At 35.6% G+C, this 17879-nt stretch overlaps 1 protein-coding gene across 1 annotated transcript in view; it reads right to left on the bottom strand.

The window, feature by feature from the left end:
• Positions 1–17879, bottom strand: part of btbd11b (BTB (POZ) domain containing 11b) — a 67037-nt gene that overhangs the window by 13518 nt on the left and 35640 nt on the right. The window contains exons 3-5 of the mRNA XM_016455326.1: positions 12157–12300; positions 3513–3717; positions 1303–1455 (exon numbers count right to left, since the gene is read on the bottom strand). Of these exons, the coding sequence (XP_016310812.1) occupies positions 1303–1455; positions 3513–3717; positions 12157–12300 (502 nt within the window). The remainder of the gene's footprint in view (positions 1–1302; positions 1456–3512; positions 3718–12156; positions 12301–17879) is intronic.

Genomic DNA, 17879 nt, shown 5'->3' with positions numbered 1-17879 from the left:
ACGAAGCGGATATCGTCCTCTTTTGGAAGACCAAACAAAGTAGTTTCGCTTTCACAACGAAACACACAGCTCTTCACAACATGGCGACGGCAACAATACTACAGCGAGAATAAAAGTTACGCCTTCTTTCTTTGCGTGAACATTTGGGCGGCGTTATGCAAATCTTCCCAGATAGTGAGGTAGATATGTGGGGGCGTGTTAGAACGAGCCGTTTTAGGTAGGTGTGGTTAACTCTTAACTTTTATAAAGAATATCTCTTTGGATTTGAGACTTTAGTCTTTGCAACTTTACAGATCTTCTTTATGCACCAAGAGCTTGTAACACTCCAAAGAGAAAGGAAAAATTTAAACCGCATCATATGACCCCTTTAATAGTTTTAGTTAGCAATAACAATACTGATCTTTAAATTCTTCAATCTGTGAGAGAAAAAACTGGACTTAATCTCACAGCAACTGATTTAATATCAGCTCAACTAACAAAAGCCCTTTTCATGACCTTGGAAGATGAAAATTTTTAATTAGGTTTCTAAGCTAAATCTCATTAGCAGCTGAGCAACACAATGTAACCTGAGAATTTACACCAAACAAGATCAAAATTTAGCAGACAAATCAACCCATAAATGTTTACTCATTTAATATCTTTGAAAATGACACTAACATAATTTTCCATCAAATACAGGAAGTGCTTCACCTACTCTTTCTTTATTTATAACGTATAGCTTCATTTCATTGCATTGCCTTTGCCTTGCAGTCTGTTGCACTGTATTTCACATTTACATTCCTCTGCATTTCATCATATTACAGTGTCAAGCTGAATAAACGACTACTTGGCTTAAGGTAAGTACCTTGAGTCACTGCATCAATCAGAAAGCTCCCTAGCAAAAATACCCAGCCACAGTGGAAGTCCCCTCACCTCTCGGTCTGTAAGGTGACTTTGGATGGCTCTACGTTGGGGTTCTCCCACTCCATCTGAGGGGTAGAGGCAGCGTCCAGCTTACGAGACACGCAGAAACAGTCATCCGTCCTGCGGCACACATACAAAAACATCTCTCTAATGTCTTAATCCTCGGCAAAAAAGCTTGAACCATATATTCCAAGTAAAACACTCATCTATGGGCGAACCTTTTATTACAACACTTGGCCTAATAGCAATAAAACAGCAGTTATGGTGTGAAGCATGCCTTATGTTGGGTCGACTGAGCTTGTTTTCCCTGTACATACTGTTTATGAGCCATTTTCATTTCACTCATGATGGGTAGCAATATCTGGTAGCTGGATGTTAATTTAATGGCAGCACGCTTACTTCAGCTGGCGGGGTTCACAATCCACCCAAGGCAGCAGGAGTCTGGCTGCCTGCCGAACATCATCGCTATCCACTGAAAAGCTGCGGCGGTGCTCCGCGTGTGCCAAAGCTACTCTGATCCACTCCATCAGAGGAGGCAGTACGAGAAACGGCCTGCAGGAGGAGACAAAATGATTATGTTATTTAACAAATACATATTATTTGTCTTTACTAACATTATTTTGGTATTAGTTATTATTATTGTAGTTATATGTAGTTATTATATTGATTAATATGTTAAATTAGCATCATTTTTTTATTTTCATTTTTCATTTTAATTTTAGTTTAATTTCACTTTTGTGCTTTTGTGTTTAAGATACTGCTCCTAAATACTTTGTTATTTTATTTTTTCAGTTTTAGTAGCATTTCAGTAAGCACTTTTAGTTAGCTGCCAAGGCAACATTTCTAATTTTTGTTTAGTTTAAGTTTTTTAATCTAATATTTATATGTTATTTCAGCTTTATTTAAATTAAATTATTATTTGCAGTATTATTATATTTTCATATAGCCAATATATAGACTCTGAAACAAAAATTTGGAATAATTAACATTTTTTGATATTAGAAGAAAGAATAAAGAAAAAGAGGTCTCTTACCAAGGCTGCATTTATTTGATTAAAAAATACAGTAAACAATAATATTGTGAAATATAAAAATTTTAAAGAACTGTTTTTTTTTTCAAATATATTTTAAATTGTAATTTATTCCTGAATTGTCAGCAGCTGTTGCTCCAGTGACACTGCTTCAGTGTCACATGATCAATCAGAAATCATTCAAATTATTATCAATTAGTATTGGTGCTCAATTATGTATATGTATTGTGGCTCGAGGAGCAAAACGACAGACACAGTGGGTGTGGCATCAGGCCTCGGAGAAGCTTTTATTTAACAGAAAATAAAACAAAATGTCCAAAATGGGGAATAAAGTGTCCAAAGGGGAAGGAGTGTCCAGAATAAACAGGGGACCTTGTGCCCTTGTTGTGCTGGGGAATTGTGAAGGAAGGGTAGTGTTCAGAAAGGAGGGGTCCAGGTAAGGGGCGGAGTCTGGCGGCCGCAAAACGCTCCTCTCTGTGTTCTTCTTCACAGCGGCTCATCTTCCCTTGGCCACGGCGCTTGAGGGGATTAACGGCCCGGCATCCTAACCCGTCGGCAGCGTCACTGGTGTGTCTCCATTCCAGACCGCGGGTCCGGTGTTGTACCGAATTCTGCACCCCTGTCAGATTATGCACCCCCTAGTATTGGCAGGTTTAAGAGTAGGTGCGGAGGAGGGGTTAGGATTAGGCAATCAGTTAGCGATTTTAACGAGGGGGTGCATAATCTAGTAGGTGTGCAGAATTCGGCACAACACCGCTAGCCCTGGCTGTTTCTGCGCCCCTCCTCTCTCACACACCCACTCCAATCGGAAACCTGGTGAAGGGCGGCGATTAAGGGATGGGTGCTGAAGATAATTAGGGGGGAGGCAGCCGTTCGGTCACAGTATATAGTACATGTTTATATACAGTATATTTAGAACTAAAACTTATTTTAGTTAACTGCCAAGGCAACATCTAATGTTTGCTTAGTTTAAGTTTTTCATCGAATATTTATATTAGATAATATTAGCTTTATTTCAATTAACAAAAATGCTTTAATAGATTTATTTAGGAATAACAACACTGATCTTTAAATAGTTCAATCTCTGAGAGACAAAAGATAGATTTAAACTCACAGCAACTGATTTAATATCAGCTCAACTAACAAAAGCCCTTTTCATGACCTTGGAAGATGAAAATTTTTAATTAGGTTTCTAAGCTAAATCTCATTAGCAGCTGAGCAACACAATGTAACCTGAGAATTTACACCAAACAAGATCAAAATTTAGCAGACAAATCAACCCATAAATGTTTACTCATTTAATATCTTTGAAAATGACACTAACATAATTTTCCATCAAATACAGGAAGTGCTTCACCTACTCTTTCTTTATTTATAACGTATAGCTTCATTTCATTGCATTGCCTTTGCCTTGCAGTCTGTTGCACTGTATTTCACATTTACATTCCTCTGCATTTCATCATATTACAGTGTCAAGCTGAATAAACGACTACTTGGCTTAAGGTAAGTACCTTGAGTCACTGCATCAATCAGAAAGCTCCCTAGCAAAAATACCCAGCCACAGTGGAAGTCCCCTCACCTCTCGGTCTGTAAGGTGACTTTGGATGGCTCTACGTTGGGGTTCTCCCACTCCATCTGAGGGCAGTGCATGAAGTAGCAGAGCGTATATAAAGCCTCGGGCTCCCAGTGGATCAGGCTGCTCTTCTGAGGGAGCGGAGTGCCGTTGCTGTGGTTCTTTATGCTCAGGGGCTGGAGGTGATGCATGGCTCTGGACACTAAATCACCTGTCGGGGCACAAGAGACCTTTGGTTTGCTGGGAATGATGTAAATGGTGAAGGACAGTACTGTCGTCACATTGATGCTACAGCATAAAAAATTAGCAGCTCTGTCAATCTTTCTCTGCCGGTCAGCTGTTTGTAGGACCTCGGCAGCACATTTGTCAGAAATTAAATTCTTGGCCAGTCCATCAAACTGAATATTACACAAAACAGTTATATAATTTTGCCATAGTACACCTGTCAGGATCACTCCAAATGACCCGGGTATATCGTTTGAATTTAAAAACTCAATAAGTGCCTATTTGCATATATATTATTTGAAAAAAAAGAGTCAAATTAATAATGAATTAATTAAACGGTTTTAAAGAAGTCTCTTTTTCATATCAAGGCTGCATTTATTTAATCTAAAACAGAGTAAAAACAGTAATATTGTGCATTACAATAAAAAAGCTGTTTTCGGTTTTAATATATTTAAATATATAATAAATATATATTTCAGAAATATGCTGATTTGATGCTCAATTACTGCCATATACAGCAACTGATTAAATATTAGCTCAGCAAAAAAAACAAAAAACACCTTGGAAGACTTTTTAAATTTGTTTTTTAAGCTAAATCTTACTAGCAGTTAAGCAACGCAATGCAGCCTGAGAATATTTATATCGAACAAGTTCAAAATTTAGCAAATGAATCCACCAATAAATGTTTACTTATTTATTATCTTTTAAAATGATGCTAACATCATTTTCCATCAGATAAATGATGTGCTTCATGCACATTTTTGCTATATATGTATAAATTTATAAAGTATCTATGTACACATATTTTACTAAGCTGTATACTGATGAATACACACACACACACATACTGTATATAGCATATATAGTGTGTATACAGTTATGTGCACATTTCCATGAGATCAGATATATGATGTGCTTCATGTACATTTTACATGTATTACATGTATACACATATAATTTATACCCATACCCATATGTATATATATATTAAATTCGGAATCGATTATATCCTAGAAAGCGAGCAAATAGCGCTTTCATATAACTTTAATCACTAAAAAGCTGTCACTCACTTCAATTTATCGCAATCTCACGATTCCGTGACATAAAGCTCTCAGAACTGCAAATAATATCCTATTTACATCGTGTCTATGTGTGGCAACACAGGCATTTTGAGTTTCTGCTAGTGATTTCTATGGAGAAAAATCACTTCCTGCCCTCCAGCTGCATTTCACGCGTCATCAGAATCACGTGATTGCAAACAACCTATTTAGATGGCAACAAGAGACTGTTTTATGAGTCAGCAGAAAAGACTTTTAAGTTGAAAAATTACTAAAGCGCAGTTTTGAAAAAGTAAGTTATTTTTTCTTTCAAAGCTTGTATGCAGCCAACATGCACCGAGCAGCGCTGTCATCAGAAATAACCAGTACGAGCCTATCGGACATTCAAATTAATTGTGAGTATGAGATTTAGCTGAAGAATGAATGCTGTATCAGATGCAGGTAATTACAATCACTCAATCAATCTCTCTTTCATAATACTCTACTATACATAATACGCTGCTTTTACTAGTTACTAGTTCTAAAGTGACGTTTTGGAATTAGTAACAGAGGCTTATATATAATGGTTATAAATTATATGTATATACATATGTATATGTATAGCTGTAGTATACTGTTATACACACACACATACACATATACAGCCTATATAGTGTGTGTATAAAGTTATGTGCACGTTTGCATGAGATGTTTTGTAAAGAGCAGACAATCTGTGCCTGTGCGAGATGAGCATTCATTTAGAGAAATAAACGACTTGTTTAACTGTTGTAATTTCTCTGCCAAGGCTGCAGATTTAAAGGAATAGCCAAACTGATCTCACAAGAAAACATAACTATTTTACAAGGTGGCGATTTCGTATGAATTCATACGAAAATGTGCATCTTTTAGAAAAAAGCATGAAGGTTCACCTCTAATCCAACCTATAAACATAACTGCAGTCACTGGGGCATGAGTGGGTCATACGAAACATACAACTGCACAAATTCAAATTAATTAGCTATACCAATTCGCCAAAATGCGAATTGCATTGAAGTGCGGACCAATGTTTTATTGGATCCCATTGACATGAATTGTGTGGACAAAAACAGCTGACTTCTGGATTTGGAACAACATGAGCGTGAATACATAAAGACAGAATAAAGCAAGAATGCAGGCATTGTAAAGAGGGAATACTGATGAGTTTGAGCGGAAACTATGTGGACTTTCTGACAGCGGAGGCCAAAGATATGCACTGTAATTACACACAATAATTACAGGATTATGCGGAATACATTATCAGCAGCTGTGGCAGCTACACGCACGAAACAATAAAGCGCAAGAATACACCTGTCAGCAGAGAAACCCACGACGTTTGCAGTCGGAGGTGGTGGCAGGAGGCTCTCGAGAGGAGGAGAGGGGCTGGAAGCCACCTGGGGCACTTCTGTGACCGACACTCATCTCTTATTCATGATAGCGTGTGACATTTCCTCAAGTCAGAGGGGCAGCAGAGGAACTGACTGAGAGATATGCTCAAGATTAACTAGCTAAACAAACACGGCCACAGTAAAAGGTCTTCGTCTATTAGTCATGACTGTAAACCTCATTACCAAGAGAGCCAATCATCTACAGGTACTGTAGGGTATTCGTATGAATACGTATTGGCAATGTAAGATAACAACACAGCAGAAGATCTTCTTTTTGCTTGAGCGTCTTGGATTAAATATGATACTCTCATCCGTAACAGCAGAGAAGGTGCCCTTCATCACCAGACTGAAAACGAGATGTTGGGAATGGAGGGTGCAGAATGGTGTTTTACTGTGAAAACTGAGCAGAATCGATTGGCTGTCCTCCCTGAACCACGACATAAATTATCAAGGAAAGGCCACGAGAGAGGAAGGTGCTCTGCTTGGCTTTATGTAACAGAACAGATTTTTTTGTCTTTTGAAACGTCAGACTGGGATTCGTTGGATTAACTGTAGTTGTTTTATTTAAAATGTCTGGAAAATTGCACGTCATGGGTATAACATCACAAACTGTATCCCAAATTCAAGATAGCCTAGATAGATTGATTTTGGGATACATTTTCATTTTACATTTACATTTTTGGGATACATTATTTTAAATAAAACAACAACTATAATTTAATTGTACAAAAATTTGATATATATTAAAATGTAAAATTTAATATATATATATATATATAACAATATTTTATTAAAATATAATAATATATACAATTTCATTATTACACTTGTTAATTAATGATGATTAGTAATAATTTATCATTTTAATTATTAATCTTATAAAATATTACATGTAATTATTAAATATTTTATTGAAAACATTATCAAAATCAAACCTAAATTAAGTATACAATTAAGAACATTTCTTATTACTATAATGCAAAAGTCATATTCTCATTACTGTAATGTGAAAAAAATTATATACTTATTAAATATACAGTATCTACTATATGTAATAATAATGTTATGTAGCATTATTATTACTATAAAATAGTAAATACCATTAAAATATTAATAAAACAATAATGACGATACGCATAAGACTTTTTGCATTGAAACATTTGAGCATATTTTGTGTGCATGTATCAATAATAATAATAATAATAATAATTTGTATTTTAAGACCATTTGAGTTTTGCTTCCTTTTAGATATATTGCATATGTTTAAAGTACCGTAGATACTGTATATTTACCTTTTCATGATTTTCACCCACAGTTATTTCTTATTCTTCTGTTGAAAATACTTAGTCTGGGTCTCCTCACACCTACTGTACGTAATGAGGTTGGCTTTTCCAGACATGCCAGAGAAATGTACATCTCAGCAGCCATCAAGGTTACAGCTACATTTCCTGTGACAGAAAACTCACTGCTCACTAGAATTACTGTATATCCTGTAAGAAAAGTGTAGATAAACAATTAAGAACCAGTCATTGGGCACCAGCGGTGCTCCAGAGCAATGAAGCAATGAAATGTAATGAGCGTTTTATGGCGCAAGAGGGAATAGATGCATTAACATAGCTATGGGAGGAAACAGAGACTTTTAGGAAAACAGGGGAAAAAAATGTTATGTTGCGGCATGGAAACACTCAGTGATGGCAATCCAGCCATGAAGGTCTTTGATTGGTGTCTGGCCAACCTAAGAAAAAAAAACTCCTGACTGTTGTGCAGGTTTCGTTCAGACAGAGCCTAATGTAAGACACTTAAACAGCTATTTATTCCGCATAAGAGTCGATTCTCCTTTAGGGCTGTTTTTAGAATCGGTGCAGACTAATGCGAAAATGACTATCAACAAATGTACGTTTCCCAATTAGCTGTTAATGGCTAAGTAACTGCCATAGCCCAAGGTAAAGTTTTTGCACGCACACACATAAATGCTAAAAGCAGAGAATTGGTCTTATTTAGATCAAACAAACCATTACACGAATGAATGTAGTATGTAGGAGAAAGCCCATAAAGTGCAATGGAGCTTAGCTTTTCTGGACTTCATTTGTCCCTCAGTTATTAGATTTTATTTCACATAATAGAAACTAAATTTAAATGTGCACCACTTATCTTTTCTATACAGCAAGCAATAGCTACTCAATCTGCATTACTGCTAAATTGACCCCAGAAAGAGTCAGATTCTTCAGTGCAGATCTGGAGAGGGAATTATTAAGGAACAAGATCTGCTAACTCAAAGACACAATGGAATTTAAAGAGACAAGAACGTGACCAAAAAGGCTCTTAATGCATTGACCTTTTGACCTTTTAATGCTCTGCAGGGAGAGACGTCTTCTACCTAACCTGCTCATGAGTGACTCATAAAAACCTATGTACTGTAAGAAGAAGATTTAATCTATCGCCATGCTCTGCTGTTATGGGATTTTATGAGTGTAATTGCATTAATGTACTATTACCGTATGGAATTCAGGCTTCCCTCTGGATATATACAGCTGTGAGAGGATCGTGACAAGCCTACAAAAGGTCATATGTACTTCAGATGTACAGTGATTTGCTGAGAGGCAGTGACTTTGAGTCTGAATGCCTTCCATTACGCTTTAATAACATACAGCTTTGAACTTTATAATAACCCTGATCCTACTACAAAAGCCTGGTACAAACACTGTACTTAAAGACAGTTATAAATATACATTACCTAATAGAAGTAAAATATTTGGAATAATTATGATTTTTGTTTTGGAAAAAAGTCTCTTATGTTTACCAAGATGAAAAATCTGATTTAAAACAATTACAGTAAATTAGTAATATTGTGAAATATTATTATAATTTAAAAGAAAATGCATTCCTGTGATGGCAAAGCTGAATGTTCAGCAGCAATTACTGCAGTTTTCAGTGTCACATGATCATAAATCATTCTGATATAATAATTTGGTGCATAGTTTTTGCTGCTTAATATTTTTGTGGGAACCATGATACACTATCATTAAAAAGTTTAGGCTAACTAAGATTTAAAAAAATAAATTAATACTTTTATTCAACAAGGACACATTCAATTGATCAAAAGTGACAGTAAAGACAATTATAATGTTGCAAAAGATTGCTATTTAAAAATGCTATTCTTTTGAACTATTGCTTTTGAAAGTACCCTAAAAAAATATCACTGTTTCCACAAAGATATTAAACAAAAAATGTTTTTTAAATTAAGCTTTGCTATCACAGGAATAATTTTTTTTATATAAATGTAATATTAAACGGTTCTTTTAAATTGTAATATTTCACATTATTACTGTTTCTACTAAATGTTTGCCTTGGTGAGCATAAGACATTTCTTTAAAAAATCTTAATTATTCCAAACTTTTGACTGGTAGTGTATCACATAATGTATATTTAAAACTGTGTTTCTTTCAAAAACTTTAACCTTAATTATTCCAAACTTTTCACCAGTAGTGTTTATATTACGAAACATTCAAGTTCTTCTGAATACAGACTTGGGGCTTGTTCACATCAAGTTTATACTATTTTAAATCTTTCTTGATAGGCAAACTCTGTAAAATATATTTTTTTTAAATCAGCAACACACAAAAACTCATTTGTCATTAAAAGCTGTATAATTAGATCTACATTTTGCAAGTTCAGCCTTCTCTTAAAATAAACTCTGCCCTTTGAGTGAGAGTGTTCTGTTGTGACTGTCCAAAAGCAGAAAGAGCCTCTATGTGACAGTTGTTGTTCCTGCCCTTGCTGGAGGCGGAATACTGAATGTGTAAATCAGGGGAGGACCGTTGTCCCTAACCAGGGTTCAAACTGCCCTCAACTTCCCCTGCAGGGTCACTGGGGACATCCATGAGAAAGAGAGAGACAGACAGAAAAGAGGAGCTGGAAATAGACTAAGCATTTTATGGAAATCTCCATGGATACTGTGTCTATAAAAAAGTACTAATGGAAATTTTTTATTTAAGTTTTGAAGAGCACAGGCTTTTCTGAAGGAACAAACTGCAGCATTTTGCGCATATCTGCTTCTCCAGGCTTTGCCATGAGAAGTTCCCATTTACTTTTCACATATTAAACAGTGCCATGCTTATTTGTTGTATTTTTGTGTTTGTTGTTGCCGAGTTCATACAAGGCAGCCATTGTGACTACAAAGATTTCGCTTTCAAGGTCTGTCCTGCAGCACATATAGTATTGCGTTTAAAATCAATGTTCTCAAGAATAGAACAAGCTTTCTACTGTAAAATATATTGAATTACATGACCAATCTCCTAAGTAAAAGAGCTTTACATCTAATTAGATTTGCATTTCCAGAAAGAAATACCAGTGCTTGCAAGGCAGCAAACCAATAGTGTTAAAGTTTTAGGCAAGACTGAGTTTTAGGCTTTGGTTCTGCTTAAATTAAATGCTGTTGTTGTCATGATATTCAGCATGCATCTTGTTTTCAGATGGCTGCACATCACACGTCACTGTGCAGTAAAGTAAAGGCAACTATAACTAGATAAATATGCACAAGTAAGACATAAGCTTTTATAATTTAGTATTCCAAAAATATGCAAGAAAGAAGACCAATTTAGCATGCAAATAAATGCAAGAATGCAATGTATACTGTACATATATTAGTTTTTGAAAAATTTAAATATAATATATATTTATAAATAAACATAAAATAAATCTAGATATATAATAATATTCCATAATACTCTAAATATACATAATTATACATAAAACAGAAAATAAATGCATATATATATATATATATATATGTGTGTGTGTGTGTGTGTGTGTGTGTGTGTGTGTGTGTGTGTGTGTGATATTGCTCATATATTACATATATTATAATATACATAAACAAAAAATAAATGCATATATGTGTGTGTGATATTGCTCATATATTACATATATTATAATATACATAAACAAAAAATAAATGCATATATGTGTGTGTGATATTGCTCATATATTACATATATTATAATATACATAAACAAAAAATAAATGCATATATGTGTGTGTGATATTGCTCATATATTACATATATTATAATATACATAAAACAAAAAATAAATGCATATATAATAATAAAGCAGGGAAGAACTGCTATCACATATAATATATAATGCAAATATATGCATTATATATTATATACATATGTGAGTGTGTAGAAAACACAAAATAGAATAAAACAGAATACTGACACGCGAACAAAATCATAAATTAAATTGTCTAATTTCATAATTATAAATTAATTATTTTACATATTTGTTGATTATTATTATTAATTATTAACAATACAATACAATATGTTTCTACGCATTGTTAAACCAGATGGAGATGCACACAGGACAAACTGCATGCTGCCTAACTAAGTGCTTTGTTAAACAGTTGAGTTACTAATAACAACGACCCTTTTAAAAACTGATATATCTAAAGCAGTGCATTAAATTAATGGGAAAATCAAATACAGTGTATGGTACTTGTATGAGAGTGGATTGTGCTGGATGGGATGTTGAGAGCTAAAGGCCTGTTTGAGGTGAGAGATGGAGACCTGAATCCTGAGCAGATGGATTCCTACTAGTAAACACATACCACTTTGGTGTGAAATGCTCCAACCTGGGGCTAATACTTACTTCAAACGAAATGAATTTCCATTGAAATTTATATCTTTAAACACTCCGCACCATCATGCAGCTGTTCCTGAGTACTGTGAAAATGTGCTGTACATGCAAATCAAACAGAGCTGTAGATCACCCGACAGAACTAGTACCGGGTAAAACACTTAAAAGAGGTGTATGCACACACATGCAAACACAAACAAGTATTTAACCAAAGAATGATGGGTGGCTTCCGCTTATCTGAACAAGGAATGATTGGTAGATAAAGTATAAAGTGCCAGAAGAGCTTTAATTTAAGGTGAAAAATAGACGTTTGGTTACTCACTGAGCTCAGAGATGCTCCCCACGCGTGTGGCCAGCAGGGACTGCTCAATAGTACGCTGCTCGGACTGACTGTAGGCGTCTCCAGCTTTATTTGAGCGCTGCTGGTTCCTGTGCAGGCTCAAACTGTCCGGCAAACTGAGGATTCCTGCACAAAAGTATTAAAAAAAAAGAATAAAAAAAAAGTTCAGCTAGAAAAAAATGCAGCTGTTAAACTCAAAGTTCCAGTATTACCAGCATTATATAATAATATAATAATAATGGTAATAATATCAAAGACACACCCCCCTCAGGAACAGAACCCACGACCTTGCTGTTGTTAGCACCACGCTCATCAGCTCAATACTAGGACTACAAGGACTTCTGTCTCATCCTGAAAAACCACTGGTGTTGCTTCCGGCTAAAATCACAAAAACTTCAAACCATTGCTTCCAGCTAAATTCCTCAATCCATAATATTGCTTTCTCCAGTGGAAAAGTCGTCTCGTCTGAATCAGGAGAGAAATGTGCACAGATCAAGCACTGTTTACAAGCGAAAATAGTCCAAAACAGTAAATATGCAGATGGATTTTGATGTAAGAGGACAACAGGAGATTTTTTAAATTTTTTACTGGAGGCTGGAGGAAGTGTTATTATGGATTATGGACTCATATTTCGTCCAGAAGCAGTATTTTAAAACGCCTTAATGGAGGATGTGTTTCTAACAAACACGCAGCTTTTCACTTCACAAGATATTAAATGATGGACTGGAGTGGTGTGGATTACGTGTGGATTATTGTGATGTTTTTATCAGCTGTTTGAACTCCCATTCTGATGGCACCCATTCACTGCAGAGGAGCGTCATCTTCATTTAAAAGGATAGTTCAGCCAAAAATGAAAACTCTATAATACTCACCCCTCATGTCGTTCCAAACCCATATAACTTTCTTTCTTTTGTGGAAGACGAAAGAAAATATTTTGAAGAATATTAGTAAAAAAAAAAATGGGTTCCCATCGACTTCCATTGTGTTTTTTGTCCATAAAACAGAAGTCAATCGAATCGAAACTGTTTGGTTATCAACATTTATCAAAATATTTTCTTGTATGTTCCAAAGAACAAAGAAAGTCATACAGGTTTGGAACAACATAAGGGTGAGCAAATAATCCCATTTTCATTTTTGGATGGGCTATCTCTTTAATAATAATAAGCAGGCAAACTGTATAACAGGCCCCCCAGGGCTCCCTTCTAGGCAGTAACAGGTGATAAACTTGGCCGGCCGCTTGTTTTGTCTGCTCACAAGGAGAAAGAGAGGCGTATCACCTTTCCAGACAAACAGCAATTACTGTAAAGAACCGCTGTCCTCTATTTGTGGAACACAGACTTAGGTCAACATGCATATAACTTAATGCTAATGTTTCAATGACGACACCTGAAAGGATTCCGCACTTTACCAATGAAACCGACTCGTCCCTGCGAGTCGTCCCTGAAGCGTCCCTGAAATCAACATTAGATTGAAGGCTCGCTTGTTCAGCACTACTGCACCATCACAAAGCTTTTCATCCCAGCTCACAGCCAAACCGCTGGGGTGAGACTCCGTTAGTGTCTGAATCACAGTGGTTATTATGAAGGTAGAATGACGTCAAAAAGATTCGCATACGCAGGGTAAGAGTTGTGGAAGTGTACATAAGACTGTAAGCATAAATTCAATTTGCATGCGCAAGAGAAGCTTTGTAAAGGTGTAAATCGTGTTTCAAGCGCAAGAAAAAATTATTTGCAGCATTTTACTGTTATTCGTAAGTGTAATTCATGTATTGTGAAACCTGCAGTTTCATGCTAACGCAAAATAAATATGATCTGCATGCTTCTGACTTCCATTTTTCCGCGCTTAAACTTTTGCCACGTTTTTTTCACCAAAAGACGGTCAAAAGCACTGTAAGCCTATGAACAGTGATTTGCAAGCTTACCCTGCGTATGCAAATCTTTTTGACGTCATTCTACCTTCATAGGTTATTGTTTTTAACAGGATGGTTGGGCTCCTCGAAAATTGGATTCGCTCTCATCCCTGTGTTTCCATCAGTCCCATTGTTGCCAAACACTCCTGGAGCCGACGGCGTGTTAAATTATGATGTGGCGGAAACAAATGACTCTGTTTTGTTGTCCTCCACTGACAGAGGGGCTTTCGTTTGAACCGTCTAATTTACTCTCGTGAGGTAAATGTATGAAGGTGGAATGACGTCAAAAAGATTTGCATACGCAGGGTAAGAGTTGTGGAAGTGTACATAAGACTGTAAGCGTAAATTAAATTTGCATGCGCAAGAGAAGCTTTGTAAAGGTGTAAATCGTGTTTCAAGCGCAAGAAAAAATTATTTGCAGCATTTTACTGTTATTCGTAAGTGTAATTCATGTATTGTGAAACTGCAGCTTCATGCTAACGCAAAATAAATATGATCTGCATGCTTCTGACTTCCATTTTTCCGCGCTTACACTTTTGGCACGTTTTTTTTCGCCAAAAGACGGTCAAAAGTACTGCAAGCCTGTGAACAGTGATTTGCAAGCGAAAACAACAGTTTAAAGAACTGCAAAACGGATTGACTGCATAGAACCAATCTGTATGCGTAAAGAAAGTAACTGTTGCAAATGTCTAAATGACTTGTTGTACATGTGGGGCAAAAAGTTCCCGAAATAAACCGATATGTACAGCTCCATCTTTCTTTTCTCTGCGCTTACAATTTTGGCACAAAAGTGTGAGGGGAGGGCGGGGCCACCTTCTTCTTGTAGCCAATCAAATGAGCCTCTCGCTGACTCTCCAGTTACTCTTATCTGATTGGTCCAATAAACACATCATACCCAAGACATTAATCTTCATTTAGTTCAGGATAATTCTTGCTGTCGGAATGGTACTTTTAACGTACACATACAGTAAAAAAATAAATTAAAACAAATGTACACTTCCACAACTCTTACCCTGCGTATGCAAATCTTTTTGACGTCATTCTACCTTCATACAAATGTAATTTTAGGGGCCTGCCTGAGAGCGGGAATGATGTAAATCCTTAATCAGCTTCACCCGGGGAAATGTGATGGCAGTGTATGTTGCTTATCATAATGTAAATATATTGCTCGACAAACTCATCATAGGTCTTCCAAGGCATGTTATTATTATTAAAAATACACCCTTATATAATTGCTTCTATATAGATCATGCAGTCCATCTTACAGTAAGTGCTTTGCTTCAAGGAGGAATAAAAAATAAGGCGCATCCTGATAGAATTTGAACTAGGTTGCCATGGAGACAAGGCAGGGGTGGAGTGATGGTTACTTGCCTGCGGCATGGGAGGAAGTACAGGTATTTAGCAATGCAAGACCACACCTCACTGTCCTGGGCCTAGTACTCTGCTATTGTATTCATGTATCAATACAAACTAATTCGCAGCCCTGCAGATGTTCATAATAAGATCTTGCTCTCCATTGCCCTTGCCTCAGCTCAATGAAGAATGAATGACAGGTGTATAAGATCCTAGAGCGGCGCAAAATTCCCCCTCGTTCACTATAATCTCCTGAGTCCACAGCTCTTATTAAAACTCTCAGTGGGTCTCCGTGACAGATGAGTGTGCCAGGCTCATGCACAGCCAGCCTGAAACGCTTAAAGCAACGGGTGGTAAGACTGGCATCTCGCTCGCTTTCCTTTCAGCTCCACTTCCTCAAACATCGGTCAGGGTAAACTTTTCAAATTACAGTAGGCTATAAAGACTTCACACGTAGAGAAATGCACACACACGCACTGTAAATAACTTTAAACGCCTGGCTTCTTCCAAATCCTGGCCTTCTTTTGTTCTGTGTGATTATGCTTCAAAAAGAAATCATGCTCAAAAACATTTTATGGCAGGTTTTTACAGTTGGCCTACTGCCGAAAATATATTTTGAAGGTCAATGCTTCAGATAACTAAATATGACGTGTACCATTTATTTTTGAGAAAAATAGCACAAGCAAAATATTTCACAACAACAACCTTGCTTAATATTAGAAAATGAAACAAAAGGTTTGGGGTCAATAAGATTTTTTTATGTTTTTGAAAGAAGTAAGTAAGTAAAGATGCTGTATTTATTTGATTAAAAAAATACTGTAAAAATAGTAATATTTTAAAATATTATTTAAAATAACTTTTTAATATATTTTAAAATTTAATTCAGCATTTTATTGATAAATAATTCAGCACTTATTTAAAATATAAATCTTTTGTAACTCTATAAAATGTCTTTACTGTCACTGTTGATCCGTTTCATGCATACTTGTAATGATATTATTCAAAATTGAGACATTTGGACACTTTAATGGTTGTTAAATGTTACAAGTCAAAAAAAAAATTGCAAAAATGCAAAAAAAACAAACAACAACAACCCCCCTTTGTTTAATATTCTGTGATAAAATTCATATACTTTATGTGTGGTGTTAAGTGTTCAAATGCTTATACATGACTATATATCTGAGGTTGCTCTTTGTAGATCCCCGAGTCAGTTTATTCAATAAATAATTGAATAGAATGTAGAATAATAATATTAATATTTTAGTATTAATATTTTTCAGGTTATTCAGAGGTCAGGTAACAGCATCCTGTGACTGCAACTAAAATAATTACCTGCAGTTAAATTATTGAAAAGGAATTGATTGAAAAGAAGAAAATCAGTATTTCACGGGTATTAAAGATTGTGAAATGTTTATTTTATAAAGAGTAAAAAAAAAAAGAGCTGATCTACCGGAACAACCAAAGCATCAGGCTGCAAGGAAAAAGCCTAAAGCTTGAAACCATACTGTCAGTCACACAGCGCCTCCACTACTTCACTCATGGCTTTAATGAGTTATGGCGACCAGTGTGAAAATGCATTTGCATAATGCTGCATAATAATAAATAAATGATCATGATGCCAGGTCATGAAGTGAAAAGTTTTTCCCTCAAGCTCTTTATTCGTCTTCTTCAAGTGTGCAGTATCTGCCAGTGATGCCACTGCAGATTAAGACCTCCCTCATGCCAGCTCACTATCCAAAAGGCCTGTGGGTTTGGAAACCATTAAAAGTGTGTCCAAAGTGATACCCGTACCGCAAAGTCTCTATTCTCAAGGAACTCTGTTTATGATGACATAAGTAGACTGAGAAAAATAGAGCCTCCAGCTTTTCTTTCCAACTTACAACACACATTTTCTCTATTCTGACTGTCTGCTGGACATCAGTGGATTTATTTAAGACATTTGACCTAAAAGATACAGACCTCCTTGAGCTGGGGATGTGGTTTAGAGCCCACATTACAACTGGAGTGTGTTATTATGATAGAGTGATAAGTCATAACTTTGTGATGTAGTTTGTTTTTAATAAAGCATTTTGGTTGACCTCAAATAGCAATGGGTTTTTGCAGAATGTGACTTTGAAAACTACTTTTATTAAAGCAAACCTAGCAGATTCAATACATGAAATATTTTGTAACACTAGAAATGACTTTACTGTCACTTGCTGAATAAAAGTATTAATTTCTTAAAAAATAAAAACTTACTGACGCTAAACTTTTGAACAGTAGTGTATATTGTCCAAAATTAAGGACACTTTATGGTCGAATGTTAAATAAAATAAAACAAAATAAAATAAAAACAAAAACAAAATAATAAATAAAATAAAATAGTAAGGGAAAAAATGTATTCTGTTATTTAATGCAATTTAAAATGTATACATTTTATGTGTGGCGTAAGTGTTCAAATGCT

The sequence above is a fragment of the Sinocyclocheilus anshuiensis genome, unplaced genomic scaffold (assembly GCF_001515605.1).
Source record: "Sinocyclocheilus anshuiensis isolate Anshui unplaced genomic scaffold, SAMN03320099.WGS_v1.1 scaffold571, whole genome shotgun sequence".
NCBI lineage: Eukaryota > Metazoa > Chordata > Actinopteri > Cypriniformes > Cyprinidae > Sinocyclocheilus > Sinocyclocheilus anshuiensis.
The sequence above is the reverse complement of the archived record's forward strand: the minus strand, read 5'-3'. Positions and strand labels throughout refer to the sequence as shown.